At 56.5% G+C, this 18,890-nt stretch overlaps 1 protein-coding gene across 4 annotated transcripts in view; it reads right to left on the bottom strand.

Annotated features, from left to right (window-relative positions):
• CARM1 (coactivator associated arginine methyltransferase 1) overlaps positions 1-18,890 on the bottom strand; it is a 37,810-nt gene that overhangs the window by 6,139 nt on the left and 12,781 nt on the right. For all 4 annotated transcript variants that reach the window (XM_072947711.1, XM_072947712.1, XM_031689794.2 and 1 more), the window contains exons 2-8: positions 9,068-9,193; positions 7,036-7,142; positions 5,985-6,089; positions 3,673-3,783; positions 2,414-2,591; positions 777-867; positions 510-591 (exon numbers count right to left, since the gene is read on the bottom strand). In XM_072947711.1, coding sequence (XP_072803812.1) covers positions 510-591; positions 777-867; positions 2,414-2,591; positions 3,673-3,783; positions 5,985-6,089; positions 7,036-7,142; positions 9,068-9,193 — 800 coding nt within the window. The remainder of the gene's footprint in view (positions 1-509; positions 592-776; positions 868-2,413; positions 2,592-3,672; positions 3,784-5,984; positions 6,090-7,035; positions 7,143-9,067; positions 9,194-18,890) is intronic.

Genomic DNA, 18,890 nt, shown 5'->3' with positions numbered 1-18,890 from the left:
AAAAATATACATAGATATTTGTATATGCACATTTAAGCATAAGGCTTCTAGAAAGGCACACAGCAAAGGCTGTCTGCCTACAGGAAAGAGAACTGTGTAGCGGGAGACAGAACTGGGGATGCTTTTCACTTTTCTCCTTTTTTGGTTTTTGAACCAAGGGTCTATACATCAGTTCTAAAATCTCAATGATTAAAATCAATCAAATAAAATCAGTTTACCAAGGATCAGTTCATCTAATAACAGTCCACAGGTTATATATATATAAATAAGTACTGCGTGCTTAACGTGTGCTTAGCACTCTACATGCACTGCCAGTTTATTCCCAGCATCCCTGTGTGAGAGCTCCGAGCAGGGGCAGCTCAAGAGAGACCAGAGGGCGGCAGTGGCTCCCCTATCGCTGCACAGCTTGCATAAAGCCTGACAGGAAAGCCCATGCCCCACTCCTGTCACCCCAGGGGAGGGCCGTGGCCAGTGCTAACTGCAGTAGTGCCCTTGGGGCCCCCACTCACCACCACAGGCTGCCGGAAATACTCATCCACCGCAGCACCTCGGAGGGCTGACAGGTCCACTCCATGGAAGGATGGCTGGTACCTGCAGAGAGTCCCCCCCCCACCCCCAGGGCAAGGTCAGCAGCAGCAGGAGACAGGTGGGGCAGCCTGCCTTCTCACCCAGCGGGCCCTCGTCCAGCCCGAGTCTTTCAGATCCTACTGAGGATGAGGAAGGAGAGAGAGGTGGGGCCAGCCCTGAGAAGGCAGGACACCCAGGGGCACACTCACCAGAAGTTGGCCTTGGTGAACTGCTCCATGTAGAGCTGTTCATCCGTGAAGGGTGCGAGGTGGACATCACCAATGGTGGGGAACATGTTTCCTGGGAGTGGGGGCAGGGAGGGGTGCTGGGTCAGGGTAGGACATCCAGCAGGGCCTGGCAGAGCCTCTAAAGGGCCCCAGGACCCCAACTCTCAGCCTCCCCGGCCTCTCATTCATTCATTCACTCATTCATGCAACACAGGTACGGAGCGCCTACATTGCCTGTGGCAGCAACACCTGACGGGCACAGTCTCACTAAACCTGGGTAGACAGCCGGCTGGGAGGCAGGAGGGCAGGGCAGGGTCCTCCCTCCATGCGACTCAAGGAACAGGCAGATGGGTCAGAGCCAGCGGCAAGGAGAGCCTGGGCTCAGGAGGCCCCGCCTACTCTGGGGAGGCTAGGGCCCCAAGTCACCTGGCCTCCAGATGTGGGCCTCCCTCCCTCCCTCCTTTAATTCGAGGCGGGGGGTCCCTGAGGCGCTAGGAATCTGCCTTTTCAAGCCTTCCTTCAGCTGCAGCCACTGGGGTGGGGGCAGGGAGGTGCTCACTGGGCCAGAGGCCACAAGCCAGGCCGCCTGCCCAGGAGGAGCTGCAGGCCCCCTGGAGCACCCAGGCAAGTGTCCCCAGCCCTGAAGGCACCTCAAGTCGTGGGCTAGGGGGAGGGTTCCCTTTAATCTCCCCAAAGAGTTTCCTGAGATGGAAGGAAGCCACAGTCACGCAGGCTGGGGGGATAGTCAGCCCCAGGATGCAGCCGTGCAGGCAGCCTGCCCAGTGGGGCAAGCGAGCAGCTGCCCACCGGAGCCCGACTCCCGTCTGTCCTTCCGTCCCATAAGGAGGAGCCCACGCTCTGCTGGGGCTGCCACCCTGGCTGGCCTGGCCCCCCAACAGGGCAGAACAGAAGGAAAGCAGGTCTCAGACAACCCTCTGGGCAGCCTGGCTTCCCACTCTCACCTGGGATGCAGGACACCTCCCAGAGCAGACCTCGAGGCCGGTCTCCCCACAGCCCGACCCTTCCCTGCCCTCCTTCGGGTGTCACCTGGCCAGGCCCTCTTGAACCAGACCCCAGTGACACAGATGGGCAAGTGTAAACAGTGACCCAGTGACCCAGAAGCACAGACTGGCAGTACAGTGACACAGACAGGAGGCCACAGACACCCTCCAATGCACAAGATGCCCCACCCTGCCTCCCTGGCTGAGGAGCACAGGGGCCTCTCAGGCTGAGGGCAAGATCTACACTGCTAGGAGTGAAGATGACAGGTCAGCTCCTGCACCGACCACATCCCAGCTGGACACTGTCCCCCACTGGGCACTAAACGGCAGAGGCAGCCCAAAGGCTCTCTGCAGGCCTGAGGGGACCCTTCCATGCCCTGGCTGAGCAAGCTGGCCAGGTGGATGTCTGGCCTTGTTTGGGGCCCAGCCAGCTGGGGTCGGGTTGGGTGGGGAGCAGGGGTGAAGGCCTGCCACTGCTCCGGGAGCTGAATCCCAACTGTGCCCACTGGGCGGCAGGCAGGGGCTCTCCAAAGGGGCCCCAGTGGGCGCACCGTGGCCTCCAGGCCCAGGGAACCCCGCCCAGGCGGCAGTGGCCTGTGCACCGGCAGGGACACTCACCTCCAGGCCTCAGGTACTTCTTGGCGTGGAGGTAGCTCTCGAGCATGCGCTCATTGAAGAGCATGTAGCCCATGGGCTCCGAGATGATGATGTCCACCTGCTCAGGCAGCGAGACCTCCTCCACCTTCCCAGGGATGACCACGATGCGGTCGGTGAGGTTGTTACTTTTCACCAAGACCTAGGGGCAAGCGAGCCACTGGGGTCATGGGGGGGTCCTCCCAGGGGCAGGCCTCCATCCACACTGGGCCACCAAATTCCCCTCCACCTCCTTTGTCAGCATCCTAACTATGGCCGTGATCAGCCACGGCCCGCTAGGAGCTCACTGCGGCCCCAGCTCCCTCTCAGGGTCTTCCCTCCTGTGGCTCCCCAGCCCCTGATGTCACCATGGGGGTGAGGACAAGTAGGCTTTGCTACAGCCACCAAAGTCAAACTTGGACACACCTTCCAACCCAGTGAGTCCAGTGCTAGGAATGTGCCCTACAGACGTAATCGCGCACAGGAGAGGGGACACGTGTACGGGGCCTTTGGGGCAGCATTCACTTGTGCTGCAGAGACTGAGAAGCAGCCTAAGTGGCTATTGCAGCCTGTGCCTGCAATAGTCCGTCCAGGTAAAGGGATGCTCTGTAGCAGCTAGAAAGGGTGAGAAAGCTCTTTACAAGATGACACCAGTATATCCCAGACAAAAGGGCAAGTCACGGTGCAAGGTGGTGACTGTACGTTCACGGAGGGGCTGGCGGGGTGGATGGCCGAGGCAGTTGGGAGCCAGGGGTGGGGGACGGAAGCACCCTCACGCTTTACCCTTTGTAATTTTAGGTTTTAAACTTTGTGAATGAAGGCTTTGGTGCAAAAAAAAGCATCAACTAACAAAATGAAATCCTGTTGTTATCTACCTGTCAAGTGGGGCTCAGAGAGGTGGGCTGCGCGCCTGCTTGCCCAGGGCCGAGATCCCACCCTGTTCGCTGTGACTGCACACAGCCCCTGAAGCATGAGGCTTTCAGTCTCTGAAGACCCCAAACCGCCCCTGAGCCTGGCGGGCAACCACCAGTCATGGAAGGGAGATCACCTAGGCCTGACAAGCCCCTCCCCTGAAACCACTCAGTTTTGGGGACGAGAGACCAAAGTAGAGAGTGACATCTCCAGTCTCCCCGGATGCCGGGGTCAGGTCTCCAAGGGGCTCCCCACAGGGCTGGCCTCCCCAGGTTGGAGCAGGCCCAGAGCTGGGGGACGAAGACAGGCGGGGTTCCCAGAGGGCCACTGACCTCGGCATGCTGGGCCATGGTGCTGGCCTCCACCGCGTAGATCTTCCTTGCTCCAGCTTGGGCGGCGAAAAACGACAGGATCCCGGAGCCACAGCCAACATCAAGAACGATCTGAGGGAGGAGGGGAGGTGAGAACAAGAGGGTGAAGTGGCGGCAGTCATGATGGACCCACGTGTCACGGGCACTCACTCACTGAAGACCCACCCACTGAGCACGCTCTGGGCTCTGCTCCCCCTCGACATGGCCAGCCGCCCACAGGCTGCCCTCTGGGAGCCCCCTGGAGCATGTGGGTGCCCCGCAGGGTTTCTATCGGAAGGTGGTAGAAGGGGACTTCCAAGGACAGCTAGGATGTGAAGACCAGTACACACTCTCAGATCTGATTCAAGAAGGAAAGGTTGGGGCCGTCTATGCAGCATGTGGGAACTCATGTTCATGAGGTAAGGACACCTCCGAGTCCCACAGCACAACTCCTGAGATGCAGGGCCACCCGGCCAGGCCCACAGAACGGGCAGGAGGTGAGCAGCCCCCGACCCCAGGTCGGGCATCCCTGCAACCTTGGAGGAGCCCCAAGGAAAGCTCCTACTCGGCCCCAACACTGCGGCCCATGGGCCTCTGGATCAGCTGGGCCGAGGTCCTCCCCAGACACCAGCACGGAGCTGAGAGGTGTCCTTCCAGGGCCTCTGCAGCCCTCATGGGGAGGAAGGGGCTGGTGGCAGCACCTCCCGACTGCGTGCTGAGCCCCACCTGCGGAAGCAGCCAGTGGCTCAGCTGGGCCAGGTGAGCAGCGCAATCCCTGGGACCAGCCAGTTGCCCACTCAAGGGCTGCTGGCGCCCACGGCTCAGGCTCTTGAAGAGTCCAGGCTACTGTGTGGTAGATGGTCCCACATTCTGGATTCGTCTGGTTGTTTCCACAGGAGTGGTATCAGGATAAGCGTTTCTGGCAGTGGCATGCCCGCGCTAAAGGAGACCTGCTCGGGGTGCAGTGGCGGGCACAGGGGCAGCGGGGCACCGGTGCTGTCGGGTGGGAGGGTCTTGGGTGCCTCTCAGAGTTCCAGATGAACCAGGACATGGATCTGTGTCCCAGGAGAGCTCGAAGGGGCTTTGCTGAAGGAACGTGGGCTTCCTGGGCCACAGGTGCTGCCCCAGCACGGCCCACGCCAGCCGCCAGGGCACAGGGATGGCCTGGCATGAGCAGGACTCCTCCCAGGCTGCAGGGCTCAGGCCCTGCACCCAGGGGCTCAGTGACCCGAGGGGATTCTCAGCAATGCTGCAGGGGTGTGACCGAGGCACTGGACAAGGCATTCCAGGTGGATCACGTGGAAAGTCCCTAGGATATGTCCAGAAAACCACAAGCTTCTACTTGGTTAAAAAGGGAAAACAAACTCTAGGCCACAGGAAGAGCAGGGAAGAAACTTTCACCTCTGAATATATAAATTCTGGACTGCTTGGTCTCTTTTTAACCGGGAGTATACAGTTGAGCCTTGAACAACTCAGAGGCTAGGGACACCAACTCCCTACCCAATAGGAAATCCCCATATACATCTGGACAGCTGGCCCTCTATACCCGTGGGTCCTCGTCCACAGATTCGCCAGCTGTGGGTTGTGCAGCGCTGTAGGACGCATCTACCGAGAACAGTCTGCGGATCAGTGGACCAGTGTGATTCAAACCCAGGCTGTTCAAGGGTCACTGAATGCTACTTGGTAATAGTAAGAAAATTTTAAAAGAAATTGGAGAAGTAACCAGGTTACACTCCATCCATGTAACAAAAGTGCATCCTAAGACATAACATTATGTGGGGGAAAGTATTCTGCAGGAAGAGAATACAGAATACAGTCCTATTTTGTATATATATATTCAGAAAAAGATTAAATATGAAATAACCCTAAAATATATACATACTGATATACACATGAAGAGTAATTTGTTTCTTATTCTTTCTTGGGGGGAAGGTAATTAGGCTTTTATTTACTTATTTTTTAATGGAGGTGCTGGGGATTGAACCCAGGACCTTGTGCGTGCTAGGTGTGCTCTACCACGGAGATATTCCACTCTCCCCCGCGTGGGAAATAATTTGGAAGAGACCTTTACTGTTGGCAGTGGTCGTTTTGGAGGGAAATGAAAGAGGCCTTTTGAGCCTATCTTATCCACACTGGGCTTTTACAAAAAATAGATTTTGCTTTTGTAATCCAAAAATATTCAAGACAAAAATCAATGAGCAAAGGAAAAAAAAATTAGAACCAAAGCAGTGACACGGGCACGGAGCTGGGGGGGAAGGGAGGGTGGCAGGGCGGATGCGTGAGGCCCGGCTCACCTTGTCCTTGAAGTCTGTGTGGTTCTGCAGGATGGCGCGCTGGTAGGTGCCCGTCCGCACGTAGTCCTGCATCATGTTCTGCTGCTGGGACAGGTAGCCATAAAACTGGAACAGAGACAGACCAATGGCACAGGGCACGCGGCGCACAGATGGCCGAGGCCCTGGTGGACCCTGCGACAAGAGGGGCCCCTTCGGGTGGAGATCTCCCCGGGGAGGCCGCACCCCTCTGCCGGCCTGGACTCCATGGCCAGCTGCTCCGGGAAAGGGAGCGGGAAGCTAGAGGAGGCATCCCCCAGAAGGGACACCACCACCATCACATCACGGTGGCCAAAGGACACAGCTGGATGATGCCTTGACCTGGAAGCCACCCAGGAGAACTCAAGATATGCCACAGGCGGAGTTCTGGGATCGAGGGCCACCTGCCCCAGCTTAGGGGCCCCAAAGAAGCAGAGAAGCAGATCGAAGAGAACCCTAGAACTCAGAGCGCCAGCGGGTGAGGTGCTGCGGGGTCTCTCTGTAAGACAACAGGCGATCAGGAGGCAGCGTGGCACCTGGGCAGGGGCACAGGCTTTGGCATCAGGCAGACCTGGCTTCCCATCTTGGCTCTGTTGCAAAATAGCTGTGTGACTTGGAGCAAGTCACTTAACCTCTCTGAGCCTCAGTTTTCTCATCTGTAAAATGGGACAACAATAGCACTTACCTCCTAGAGTTGTTGGGAGGGTTCAAGTGCTTCCGTATGTGTAAAAGTTCTTGGACTAGTGCCTGGCAGGCCCTACATGTCTGGGACACCGAAACTGTGCTATCACTACTCAAAATGCCTGTGGCCCTGAGCTTCACCTGCACTCAAATCCTTCCAGCAACCCTCCTAGGCAGACACTGGCATCTCTGTTCCACAGATGAGGAAACTGAGGCCCAGTAAGGAGGAAGCCCGCCCGAAGTTACTCAGCAAGTAAAGGGCAGAGCCAGGACGTGAACCCGGGTGGGCTTGCCCTGTGCTGCGCGGCCTCTGGGGGCCACCAGGGGTGGCCTGGCCCGGGCGGGACATACCCACCTGGAAATACTGCACAGCAGAGGACTCCTCCGTGCGCTCGCTGAACACGGACCGCTCCAGGGTGTGGCCCCGGCAGGTTTTCAGGATGTTATAGAAGGAACAGAAATCTGGAAGGGGGAAGCCAGGTCATGCGTGGCCGTCTCAGGGATGGTGGTGGGGTCTGTCTAGGTGTGCACCCCGACTTTTTCACCTTGAGCACAAATGATTTGGCAATTTCTTTCTCCCGCCTCAAAAAATGTTGAAGTCTAAGGAAACGAAGAAGGGCAGCCAAGCCTGCCACTTGGTGGCTGACACCGGAAAAGGCAGGCCTCCCACACGTGTTCCGCGCGGCTGGTGGGGGGCAGGGGGGACCCTGTGCACTGCTTCACCAAAGGGCAGTTCCACCAAAGCCTTTAAAGGGCATGTGCCCACCAAGCCGGCGTCAAATCCCTAGGATTCACCCCAGCAAATAACCTTAAGTCCACCCTCAGCTCACATCACTGTCCGTGGGTGGCAAGTGGACACAGGGACACCACCACCTCAATATCCAGTAAGAGGGACTGGATGGACCCCAGAGGACACAGAGAAGCAGGTCAGAGAACCAGCTGCCAGGGGTCTGCAGGACTAGATGTTAACACAGCAAATGAACTACATTTATTAACACAGAATGATGACCACGGAACTGTATAAAGAAAAAAGGCAGAACAAAACCATGAAGCCAGATATGGTGGTGGGTGCCAAGAGAGGGGGTGGGGAGTCAGCGTTTCATGGGGACAGAGTTTCTGTTTGGGAAGACAAGAAAGTTCTGGAGATGATGGTGGGGACAGCTGCACAACAGTGTGAATGTGTGTAATGCCCCTGGAGCCACACACTTAAAGATGGTTGATGGTAAATTTTACATTATGTGTATTTTAACACAATTAATTAAAAGATAATGTCTTAACATACAGTTTGGGAAGTTACAAAAAAGTTCTGGAGATGGATGGTCGTGATAGTTGCATGATGTGAATACACTAATGCCACGGAAATGTACACTGAACACGGTTACCATGGAGACAGCCTGCTGTGTACACTTTACCACAATTTAAAAAACTGATAGGGTTGAAAGGGAAAAGAATACAAAGATGCAAAGAGCAGAAAAAGACTAGAGGGATTTATAACATCAGCTCTTAGCGATAACCTCGGAGGTGTTTCTGTAACTTATTTTTTTAAACACAATTTGGGTTAATTACGTACAGAAAGAAGGAAACAGAGGGTGGAGCTGGAGTGAAGGGATGCTTCCAGCGGGAGGCGGTCAGCACTCTGGTTGCCTTCTCCCCACCTGGCCTTCTCCCAGCTCTGAAGCCACACCGTGTGAGGGCAGGTGGCCCTGAGGGTCTGGGCCGTGGGGAGTCCCCTCCCACCACCGGGGGCACTGAGATGGGTATGAGGGCTCTGAGGGGCAGGCGGCCTCTCCACCCTCGGCTATCCCACCCGAGCCCCGGCACCGACCACCAGGCCCACTGACCGTAGCTCTGTGGGGACCAGGCCTGGTTGCTGGCCCTTCGAGGGGTCTCCAGCCCCAAACAGCTCACCACCTCCCCTGCGGACCCCGAGCCGGAGCCACCAGCAGCACTCGCCTGGGGCCCCATTAGCCCTGCTCAGCGACCTTGTGGGCTCCCCAGACAGGGCTGCTTAGAACCCTCTCTGCACTTGAACAAAGCCTCCGCTGGCCCCAGGCTCTCGTCTCCCCCATCCACTTCTGTGGGAGGGCTGTGCCCTGGGCCCCTCCTCACAGCCTCCTCCCGGGGGGGAGGGCGTGGCCGGGAGGACAGGACAGGCCAGGCCTCTCTGAGGAGGGGACACATGAGCTGAGCCCAGAAGGACCCCATGGAGCCGGCAAGGTCTGGGGTGGAGCGTCCAGGCACGAGGACGTACTCTCTCCACGGACACAGTTCTATGTGGGGATTTGATTTGTGATGTCAGTGGAGTATCTGCCGGGTCGGATGGACAGCCTAGGATTTAACCGGGCTCCGGGTGTGCCATGTGCAGCTGGGACGGAAGGGACACGTACCACTGGGTGTGGCGAACTGGATGAGGACACTGTTGCAGCCCAGGGTGATGATGAAAGACTGCTTGCCCACACGGCTACACTCCGTCTCACGGGACACCGAGCACTTGAACACGCAGACATCTTCGTCTATGAGAGGAGGGAGGCTGGTGTGAGCCGACAGGTCCCTGGCCAGCTCAGCAAGGCTCCCTGTTGGCTGCCTTTGTTCAAGTCCTGCCCCCGCCATCCTTGCCCTCCCTGCTCACAGCCCCCCAGATTCCTCCAGGTGACGCAGAAGGGCTGGGGAACAAAGGCCCAACTCCTGCAGCTGGGCCTCGGGGGCCCCACTGGGTTCCTGTGACCCTCTGACCCCGCCAGACTTACCCTGTTCTCACTGGTGCCTCCCCACCTCAGTCTCCACTGAGCAACTCGGGCTCTGGCACCAGGACCTGCTCCACGAGGGAATGTCCTGGCAGAGGTGCCCCCGGCCCCACAGTGCCTGGCAGCCCCCACCTCAGCCCTGGTCACCCTATGGACAGCTGTCCTCTCCCACTGGACAGGCTGCATCCTGTGTCCCCGCTGGGGATGCTGATCAGCTACCAGCTGGTCCTCAGCACGGCCGGACAGGCAGGGCCCATGGCAGCACCTGCATTCATCAGCCCTTCAATGTCACATGGGGGTATCGTCGGCCTTCAGAGCTGACTGGGAGTGAGTGGGGGCAAGAAAGAGGTACTGAGGGGCACCTCTGCCTCCTCCGGCTGAGCCCTCTCCTTCTTGCCAATCCTGTGAGTGTGGCCACAGAAGCTGGAAAGCCAGGCCGGCATCCAGGCCTTGCCCACGTCACTGAGAGAGTCCCCGGGGCTCTCATTTGTCAAGTGGGACTAATGGTGGGGCAGGCGCAGGGCCCAGCAGACAAACGCAGGAAGCACTGCCTCCCCGTCCTGTCTCTACCACTGATACCAATCACTCACTCAGCACGGGGGGCCCACCGCAGGGGAACCGTGAACTGTAGCATCATCAGGAACAGGACAAACCGAGCTGACACTGTGGCCCAGATGTGGGGCGGTAGGACGGACACCCTGATCAAATCACGAGGGTACCACAGACAGTACCTGATCACGGGGCAGTCTGCAAGACAACCTCCCCGATCGCCTCCAAACGGCCAAAGTCAGGAAAGATAATAATTGCTGGGAACAATTCTAGAGTGAAGGAGACTAAAGAGGCATGACCATCAAATGCCAGGTGTGATCCTGGACTGTGGCCTAATGAAAACCATTGAAAAGCTACAAAGGACAACTGGGGAAACGTGTGAACTGCAGGTGCTACAACTTAAAATGATCTGGATGGGACAACAGCATTACTCTGGAGAATGCTCGTATTACTCAAAGACGCATATGGAAGTAGAGTGAATCCCTGTGATGTCTGCAACTTGCTTTTGAGTAGCTCATCAAATACACAGCAACAACAAAATATATTTACAGAGAAGCATGAGTACAAATGTGACAAAATGTTCCCAATCACCCCATGACAGCCAAAACAATTTTGAAAAAGAACAAAGCTGAAAGACTCACACTCCCTGATCTCAAAACTTACTATCAAGGTACAATAATCAAAACAGGATAGTACCGGCAAATGGAGAGACATATAGATCAGTAGAATTAGAGTCCAGAGTAAACCCTACATTTATAGTCAGTTGATTTTTAACAAAGGTGCCAAGAACATTCAAGGGGGAGAAAATAGTCTCTTCAACAAATGGTGCTGGGACAACTGGGTCTCTCCGAGCAAAAGAATGAGGCTAGACCCTTACCTCACACCATATACAAAACCAGACTCAAATGGATCAGTGACCTAAATATAAGAGCAAAAAGTATAAAATGCCTAGAAGAAATTCACAACAGAGGGAGTAAATCTCTAAGACCTTGGATTTGGCAGTGGATTCCTAGATATGACACCAAAAGCAAGAGTATCTAAAGAATAACTATATAAACTGGCTTTCATCAAAAGCTTTTTATATTGTTGGACAGTATCAAAAAAGTGAAAAGACAATCTACAGAATGGGAGAAAATACTTACAAGTCATGTATCTGATAAGGACCTATTGTCCAGAATATATAAAGAACTCTTAGCAAAAAGATATTCCAATTCAAAAATGGGCAAAAGACTTGAAGAGATGTTTCTACAAAGATATGCAAATAGCCAGCACATGAAAAGATGCTTGCCATCATTAGTCATTGGGGAAATGCAAATCAAAACCACAGTTAGATGCCTAGCAGGATGGCTATAATTTAAAACAAGAAAGGGGAAAACAACAAATGTTGGCGAGAAATTGAAACCCTCATAACCCTACTGGCGGGAACTTAAAATGGTACAGCCGCTGTGGAAAATGGTTCAGCGGTTCTTCAAAAAGTTAAACACAGAATTACCACTTGAGTCAGCAATCCCACTCCTAGGTACAAACCCAAAAGAACTGAAAGGAGGTATTCAAACGAATACTTGTATGCAAATACTCAAAGTGGGACCACTCACAAGAGCCAAAAAGTAGAAACAATTCAGATGTCCATCAACTAATGACTGGATAAACAAAATATAGTCCATCCATACAACGGAGTATTATTCGGCCATAAAAAGAAATGAAGTCCTGACACACGCCACCACAGGGATGAACATGCTAAGTGACGGGGGCCAGGCACGGGGGTCACAGGGGTACAATCCCATTTGTATGGAATATCCAGAACCAGTAAAGCCACAAAGCAAACTGGTGACTCCCAGAGGCTGAGGGCAGGAGAATGGGGAACCACGGTTTAATGGATACAAAGTTTTTTTTTGGATGATAAAAATGTTTTGCAAATAGAGGTGATGGTTACCTGCACAGTGCATGTACTAAACGCCACTAAATTGTATGCTTCAAAGTGGTTTGTTTTATGTTATGTGAATTTTACCTCAATAGAAAAAGAAAAATGTCCGCAGTGGGTGAATCTCAGCATGAAGGGTGATTGCTGGGCCCCCTGGTCTCCCCTCATGTAGTCTCAGTCCTAAGCCTGGAGGAGAGCCCCTGGGGCCCCAGCCTGGGTTCTGCCAGATGGCCTCACACCTCAGGAGCCAGTGCCACCTTCCTGGGGTGGGGGAAGCAGGGCACAGCCAGCCTCCTGACAGCAGGCAAGAGGGAAAACCATAGTGGCAGGCCAGCCCCAGGCTCACAGCCACGCCACACCCACAGGGGACCCAAGACAGGATGCTCCCAAACCCAGCTATAAGTGGGTCTCAGGAAGGGACCTCAAACCTTGAGGTGGTACCCGGGCCCACTCTTGGGCCAGGAAAGAGAGCCGATCTGTTGGTTGCTCTTGTGCGGCAGCGAGCAGACCAGGGATGGCCTGTTTACAGAGCAGCCTGGCAACCTGACCAGTTGCCCTAGGCACCCCCTGCAACCTGGCGCCAGGCAGGCGACCACAAGGACCTGTGGCCAAGCGAAGCTTGGCTGCATCCAGAGGGCCCAGGCTTGGGCCAGGGAAGCTGGGGCTGGAGGCCACTTGACCTGTCCCATCACGGGTGGGACAACCAAAGCCCAAGGAGCCCGAGTTTTGTATGTCACAGCTATACCCTCAGGGGCCAGTCCCTGGCACACAGGAGGCGCTTGGTGAATACTTGACAAACCACAAGAAAGCTGGACCAGGCTCCTACCCCTTTTAAAAGCCTCAGAAGTCCAAGCTCTGGCACTGGCGGTCAAGGACCCACATTCATCAGCCCCTCCTCTCTCCAGCCCTTTCCCATGGCCACACTCAACGGGCAGGTCCTCAGTGGGCAGGGCTCCGGGCCTTTGCACATGCTGCTCCCCCTCTTCCCTCCCCCACCACCCCTGCCAGCTGATCGCTGCACCTGGGGCTCAGGCTTGCCAGGTGGAACAGCGCTGGCAGGCACAGCCTGACTCCTGTCCCCCCCAGGAGGCAGAGAGCTTCCCCCCCACCCCAGTGAAAGGGCCCAGAGCCCACGGGGCCTGGACTCAGGAATGGCGCAGCCCTGTCCATCAGGCAAGCTCCTAGCAGACTCAAAGGCTGGCACCATCCTCTCAAGTCCCCCCTTTATCAGCGGGTGAGCATGGAAGAAGCAGAATTGGTCTCTGAGCTCTGCCTCCAGAAACCAATCCAGAAAGCACCACCTGTCACCTCAGCCGGTGGATTAGGGGGCTGCGTGCACAGGGCCCGGAGAGGCGGGGGGCAGGAAGCAGGACAGGGGCTGGCAGCTGGCATGACGCTGTAACTGCGGCGACCACGAAGGGGGCTGCGGGTGGGAGGTGCTGCTCCTCCCAGCAGTGATGGGGCAGGCCCACTGGCTGAATGGGGCAGCGAAAGGGAAACAAGCTTGGCCGGAGGAGTGTTAGTCACGCCACAGCCACCACAAAGGTGCCTGCCCTGCTCCTGGACGCGGCCTGACACCGGGGGCGGGCCTGCGCATCTGTCCTGTGGAAGCTCTGAGGCCAGAGGACGAGTGGCCAGAATCGCCAGTGACAACTCCACAGGGAGTGCAGCACTCGGGGTGAGTGGGAGCAGCAGGATGAGTAGAAAACCACCCCATCCGTCTTGCTCCCAGGGGATCAAGGCCCCTGAGCATCCGAGTTAGGAACACGGAGTTTCCACGGGCAGCCAGGCCCAGCACCACCCTGCTGAGACCGGGATGGGGCTGGGAGGTCAGACCGTGAGGAACAACCTCCCAGGGCCAGTTTCTGTTCCTGCGCTTCCCACGCAGCCCTCACAGCACCCTGTGCTACATCTGCCGTCACTGCCCACATTGGCTCAGATAAGCAAAGGCGCTCAGACAGGTTAGGCATCTCGCGCAAGGCCACACAGTGAGTGGCCGAGTGGCCAAGTAGACGGGCCCCAGGTCTGCGCTCCCAGCCAGTGTGCACACAGCTTCTCAGTGCTCCCTGGAGCAGGCAGCAGCCAACTTGACCTGTCAAGGACCAGACAGTAAATATTTTCAGCCGTTTGGGCCGTTTAATCTCTGCTGCTGTCCTCAGCTCCACCACAGACGATGTAAAGGAGCGTGGCTATGCACCCATAAAACCTAATTACAGACTCGGCAGTGGAGTGAGCGGAGACACCCTCCCTGTCCCAGAGCGGGTGAGGACAGCCGGGGGGCCAGACGGATGAGGATCCCCAGGTGGCAGGCACCGCGCCAGGGGAACCGGGGTACTGTGGGAGGCTCGAGATGGCACCTGCCCCAGCCAGGGAAAGAGGCTGGGAACAAATTTTCCAGCAAAAGGAAACAGCACATGGGAAAGCAGAAGAGGGGGGCTGTGATATGGTAATTCATATCAACATATATTTTGTTCCTGTTCCTGGCACAGAGCTCCTAAAACTCTTGGAATTTCCCAAGTGGTAAGAAGGATAAAGGTGTCTTTTATGATTCATGTAAGCCCCTTTCAACCGCTCCGGGGTACGTGACTTTTAGAAAGCCCCTAGGGATGGGGCTGGTTGCCAGGGGGACCAGTCAAGTAATCAGAGGGTTGGAACTTTCAGTCCCCCTCTCCTCAGTCTCCAAATCCCAATGATTTAATCAGTCATGCCTGCATAATGAAGCCTCCATAGAACCCCAAAAGGACACGGTTCGGGAGAGCTTCTGCGTTGGTGAACGTGTTGGGGTGCCGGGAGGGTGGTGCACCCGACGAGGGCACAGCTGCCCTGCTGCTTCCCACGCACCTTGCCCTACACATCTCTTAATCTGGCTGTTCCTGAATTGTATCCTCTTATATCAACCAGTAATCTAGGAAGGAAATTGTTTTCCTGAGTTTTGTGAATTGCTGCAGCAAATTAATCGAACTGAACTTGCGATTGGCATCTGAAGCGGGGTGTGGACAGCCTAGTGGGGCTGAGCCCTCAACCTCTGGGATCTGACACCACTTCCAGGTAGACAGTGCCAGAGAACTGCTTGGTGTGCGGGGACACTCCCCAACACCTGGTGATCATAAGTGCTCAGTGTGAGTCCTGAGAGCAGGCGACACACACAGGAGCAGTGTTTTTCCTTGTACGAACCCAGCAGGGAGAATGGGGGTGACTGGGGCCGCAGGGCTGTGGCCCAGGGAGGTTGCAGAGGTAGACTCCCAGGCAAGACAGGCGATTTGTAGGAAGGCTATGGAGAAGCTGAGAGGGACTTGCAACTCAGGAGTCTGGCTGCCCTCACAGCCAGGGGCAGCACCAGAGGGACCACGTGCTGGAGAGGGCCAGGGCTGCAGGAGCAGGAGAAGAGGGAGGCTGGGAAGCAGGTGGCTGCTCCCTGTCCAGCACCGCGCCAACCTGGATGCCCCTCCTCGTTGGCTCTCTGAACAGCATCACGGGGACCCAGGACAACAGAACCTGGCGGATGCTGAGGCACAGAGGCTCCCTGCTCGCCACCCTCATTCCTGAGCCTAAACCAGGCCCTGGCACCCAGGAGCGCCTCGAAAGAGCTGGCGGCCTCAAGGAGAGGCAGATAAACTCTCCTGGGGACACTCACCAGATGACCTAGAGGACATGCCAACCTCCAGCCATCTCCCAGTCACAGCACCTAATGCAGTGATTTGCTGCAGTCTCTCCTCTCTCTCCACCACTTGCACCTCTCCATAGTTTCCTAGAAGCTTCTAGAACAAGCCCAAACTCCTTATGGGGCTCACAAGCCCCTTGACACGCGTCCCCTATACCCAGCTTCCCATCGAGCCATGCTGACCTCACCAGCCTCCAGACCACGGGCAGGACTTCTGTCCAGCCTCCGTGCTCCTCTGACCCTCCCTGGCATTCCTGCTCTCTTCCCCCAAGTCCCTGCCACCTCCTCCAAGGTTCTCCAGCACTTCCTGGACGAGCCCCGACTGCAGGGTGGCTCCTTATTTAACGGCCGCCTTGCACAGACCCAGGGCTCTGCACGTGGGTGGCCCAGCACCCAGCACCTGGGGATGCTGACCTGCACGTCACCCCCAGGGCCTGGCATCAGGGGGCTGGGCCCCTTCCCTGTGTGCAGGAGGCAGCCGGAGAGGGGGTCCTGGTGCCCGAACCCTGATGGCGTGCGTGGCCTGGAGAAGCTCACTTAACTGCTGAAAGCCGCTGGGCACTGGGCGGCCCCATGATGACTACTGTGCTTTTTCCCTCTCCCCTCTGCTCTGGAACTAGCAGGGGGTCCTAGGGCCCTTCAGGCTGGACAGATCCGAAGTGTAAGATGAGGAACTTTGCCTCCCAGAGGACAGAGAGGTGGAACGCAAGATAAGAAAGCAGCCACCAGCTCAGGGGGAAGAAGCGCGCGCACACACACACACACACACACACACACACACACACACACACACACGGCCACATTTCAAGTCCCTGCCTCTCTAGCGGGAAAACTATTACAACCACAAATGTGGAATAATTAAAGCTATTTATCTTGGCTGACTTGGGGGCGGGGGAGAATGCTCGTTCAAATGTGAGGTCTTTTATTAAATCGCCTCATACTGCCAAATAAAACACAGGTTGTTCACCTTCCAGAGGAAAATATTCCACAGGAGAGGAGAGCGGGGTGAGGAGGAGGACGAGGTGTGGAAAAATCAAGGTGTTCCCCTCGGCCCACCCGCCGGCAGCCCTCTGCTCAGGCCATCGGCTCACTGGCGGCCCTCCCTGCAGCCTGCCCCGTGCCAAGCGTGGTGCCAAGTGTGGGCACCAGCAGTGAACAGACTGGCCAGGCCCGGCCTTCCTGCGCTCCCAGGCGCCACAGGGAGGCAGCCGGCACCAGGGAGAAGACAGGGCAAGCCGGGCTGGAGGGAGCTTTGGGGTCGGCTACACGGGTTGCCTGGTGCAATCCGGATCATAGGCTGCCTTGGGGAGGTGGCAAGTCAGGCCCTGTAGGACGCAGGGCTCACCTTCCTTCAAGGGCCTCCTGTCTCCCAGAGGCCCCAGGTCCCAATGCCCTGGCAGCAGGAACCGGGTTTCCAAACTGTGAGCACCAGGCGCTTCCCTCTGTCCCTGGTGGCATGGCCCCCAGTTTCCAGGTGAGGGGAGAGACCCTTCCCTTCTCATCCAGCAGGAAAGGCCGAGAGGGCAGTGGTTAAAATGATGGGCATCAAGGAAGACCTGGGATCAGTGCCAAACATGCTGCCCTCCAGATGTGTGGCTGCGGGCCTCAGTTTCCTCCTCTGTCCAATGGTGATCACGGCACAGCCCACCACCTGCCTTCACCCTTAACCTCAGAAGCCCCATCTGTGAAATGTGGATAAAATGAAGGTAAAACCCTCCCTGTGGTGAGGATTCCCTGAGATAATGGAGGTAGTAGTAAGGGTATCAAGTACTTAATAATCGGGAGCAGCCATTGTTACGGTCTCGGAAGAGAATCCTGCCCCAGGAATCCTAACCCAGCCTGGCTCCCTCTCTGCTGTAACCTAAGCCGGCTCCTCCAGTGCTGTCCTCGGAGACGCTCCGAGCAGCTGTTGCCACACTGCCCAGTCCTGGGGTATTTGAGGACCATGAGGTCACCCTGGGCCCCTCTGGCTTGGCCCTGTCCCGGGTGAATCCCAGACCGGCACCCCTTCCCGAGCACCCAGAGCTCCCGGCACACTGTGGTAGCCCTGGTCTGGGCATCTCTTCCCAGGGCGATCTCTTTGAGACTTCCAACCCAGAAGTGCCCTTGTGGGGCCTTATTCTATAGCTCTGCTTATAAATGTCTGGAAAGATACACCAGGATACAGGATATCCACTGAATGAGTGAATGAAGGTACAGCCGATGAAAAGACATAGATCTCAACCTGGGGACGCTGCCGTGTTAAGATGACTGAGCCGCACTGTCAGGGGCAGACGGTGTAAAGCACACGCGCCGTAGGTGTAAACCTGAGAGGAGGGGAGCCGGGAGGGGAGGGGCCAGGCGCACTGCGTGCCTGGGGCTTGTCTAGAAAGAAACACCTGAAATGACTTCAGGGGCCATGTCTGGAAAGGAGGCGTGCTCTTCAGTGGGCACCCCCTCTCCATTGTTTCAACGTGGAGAACTGTGAGCATAGTGGGTTCCTGCGAAGATTTATGCCTGCAAGCCTGTATGTGCCTGAAAAACCGGGCAGGAAGGTCACGCCAGAAGGCAGCGTGGAGGACAGGCCCGGAGTGGGAGGGAGGAAGAGATGGACTTTTCATGTCACACCCTCCTCAGCAGTTTGAATTTCTACCCTGTTCCCCAAAGATAACCCGACCAAAGGCAATCGTGACAGCAGGGGAGGCCTGGCACCCACTCAAGTGGTCTGGGCCCCCTGGGCCCTCTCGGGAGTGAGCAGGGCTGACTAAGCACCCCGCTCAGACCCGGCTCCCGAACTGGCCCTGAGCAAACCCTCCCCTTGTCAAGTCCATGGCTTCTCAGCTGGTGACTGTCTCTCCCAGAGCAGGCCAGCACCCAAGCCACCCCCCTCAGTGGGTGTGACGGAGGACGGGCCGCAGGCGGGGCCAGGCCAGGGGACTGGGGCACCGGAGACTTGGGTTTCTTTAAGACCAAGGCAGTCCCTCTCCCCCGGCCAGGGAAGCCACACAGTGAGGTGTAGTTCCCAGAACTCCAGCTGTGGAGTTCGTTAGACCCAGGTTTGAATCCCGGGCTCTGCCACCTGGACCCCCACCTCCCATGGCCACAAGCCTCAGCTTTCAGGTCTAGAAAAATAAAATAATAACGCATCGCTCAACACTGGCATAAGGACTGACATACCCTGTGCCCAGACCAAGACTCACAGGCATATAGCAGGTGTTCTGAGCACAAAGCACACATCTCAGGCCCTGTGTCCCCAAGGTACTCTGGCCAGAGGCAGAGATTGGAGTGTCCCAGAGAGAATTCTGGTCACAAGGCTATGCTGGGCCCAAGACTAGACATCAGGCTCCCAGACCAGG

Source organism: Vicugna pacos, chromosome 22, assembly GCF_048564905.1.
Source record: "Vicugna pacos chromosome 22, VicPac4, whole genome shotgun sequence".
In the NCBI taxonomy this organism is placed as follows: domain Eukaryota; kingdom Metazoa; phylum Chordata; class Mammalia; order Artiodactyla; family Camelidae; genus Vicugna; species Vicugna pacos.
The sequence above is the reverse complement of the archived record's forward strand: the minus strand, read 5'-3'. Positions and strand labels throughout refer to the sequence as shown.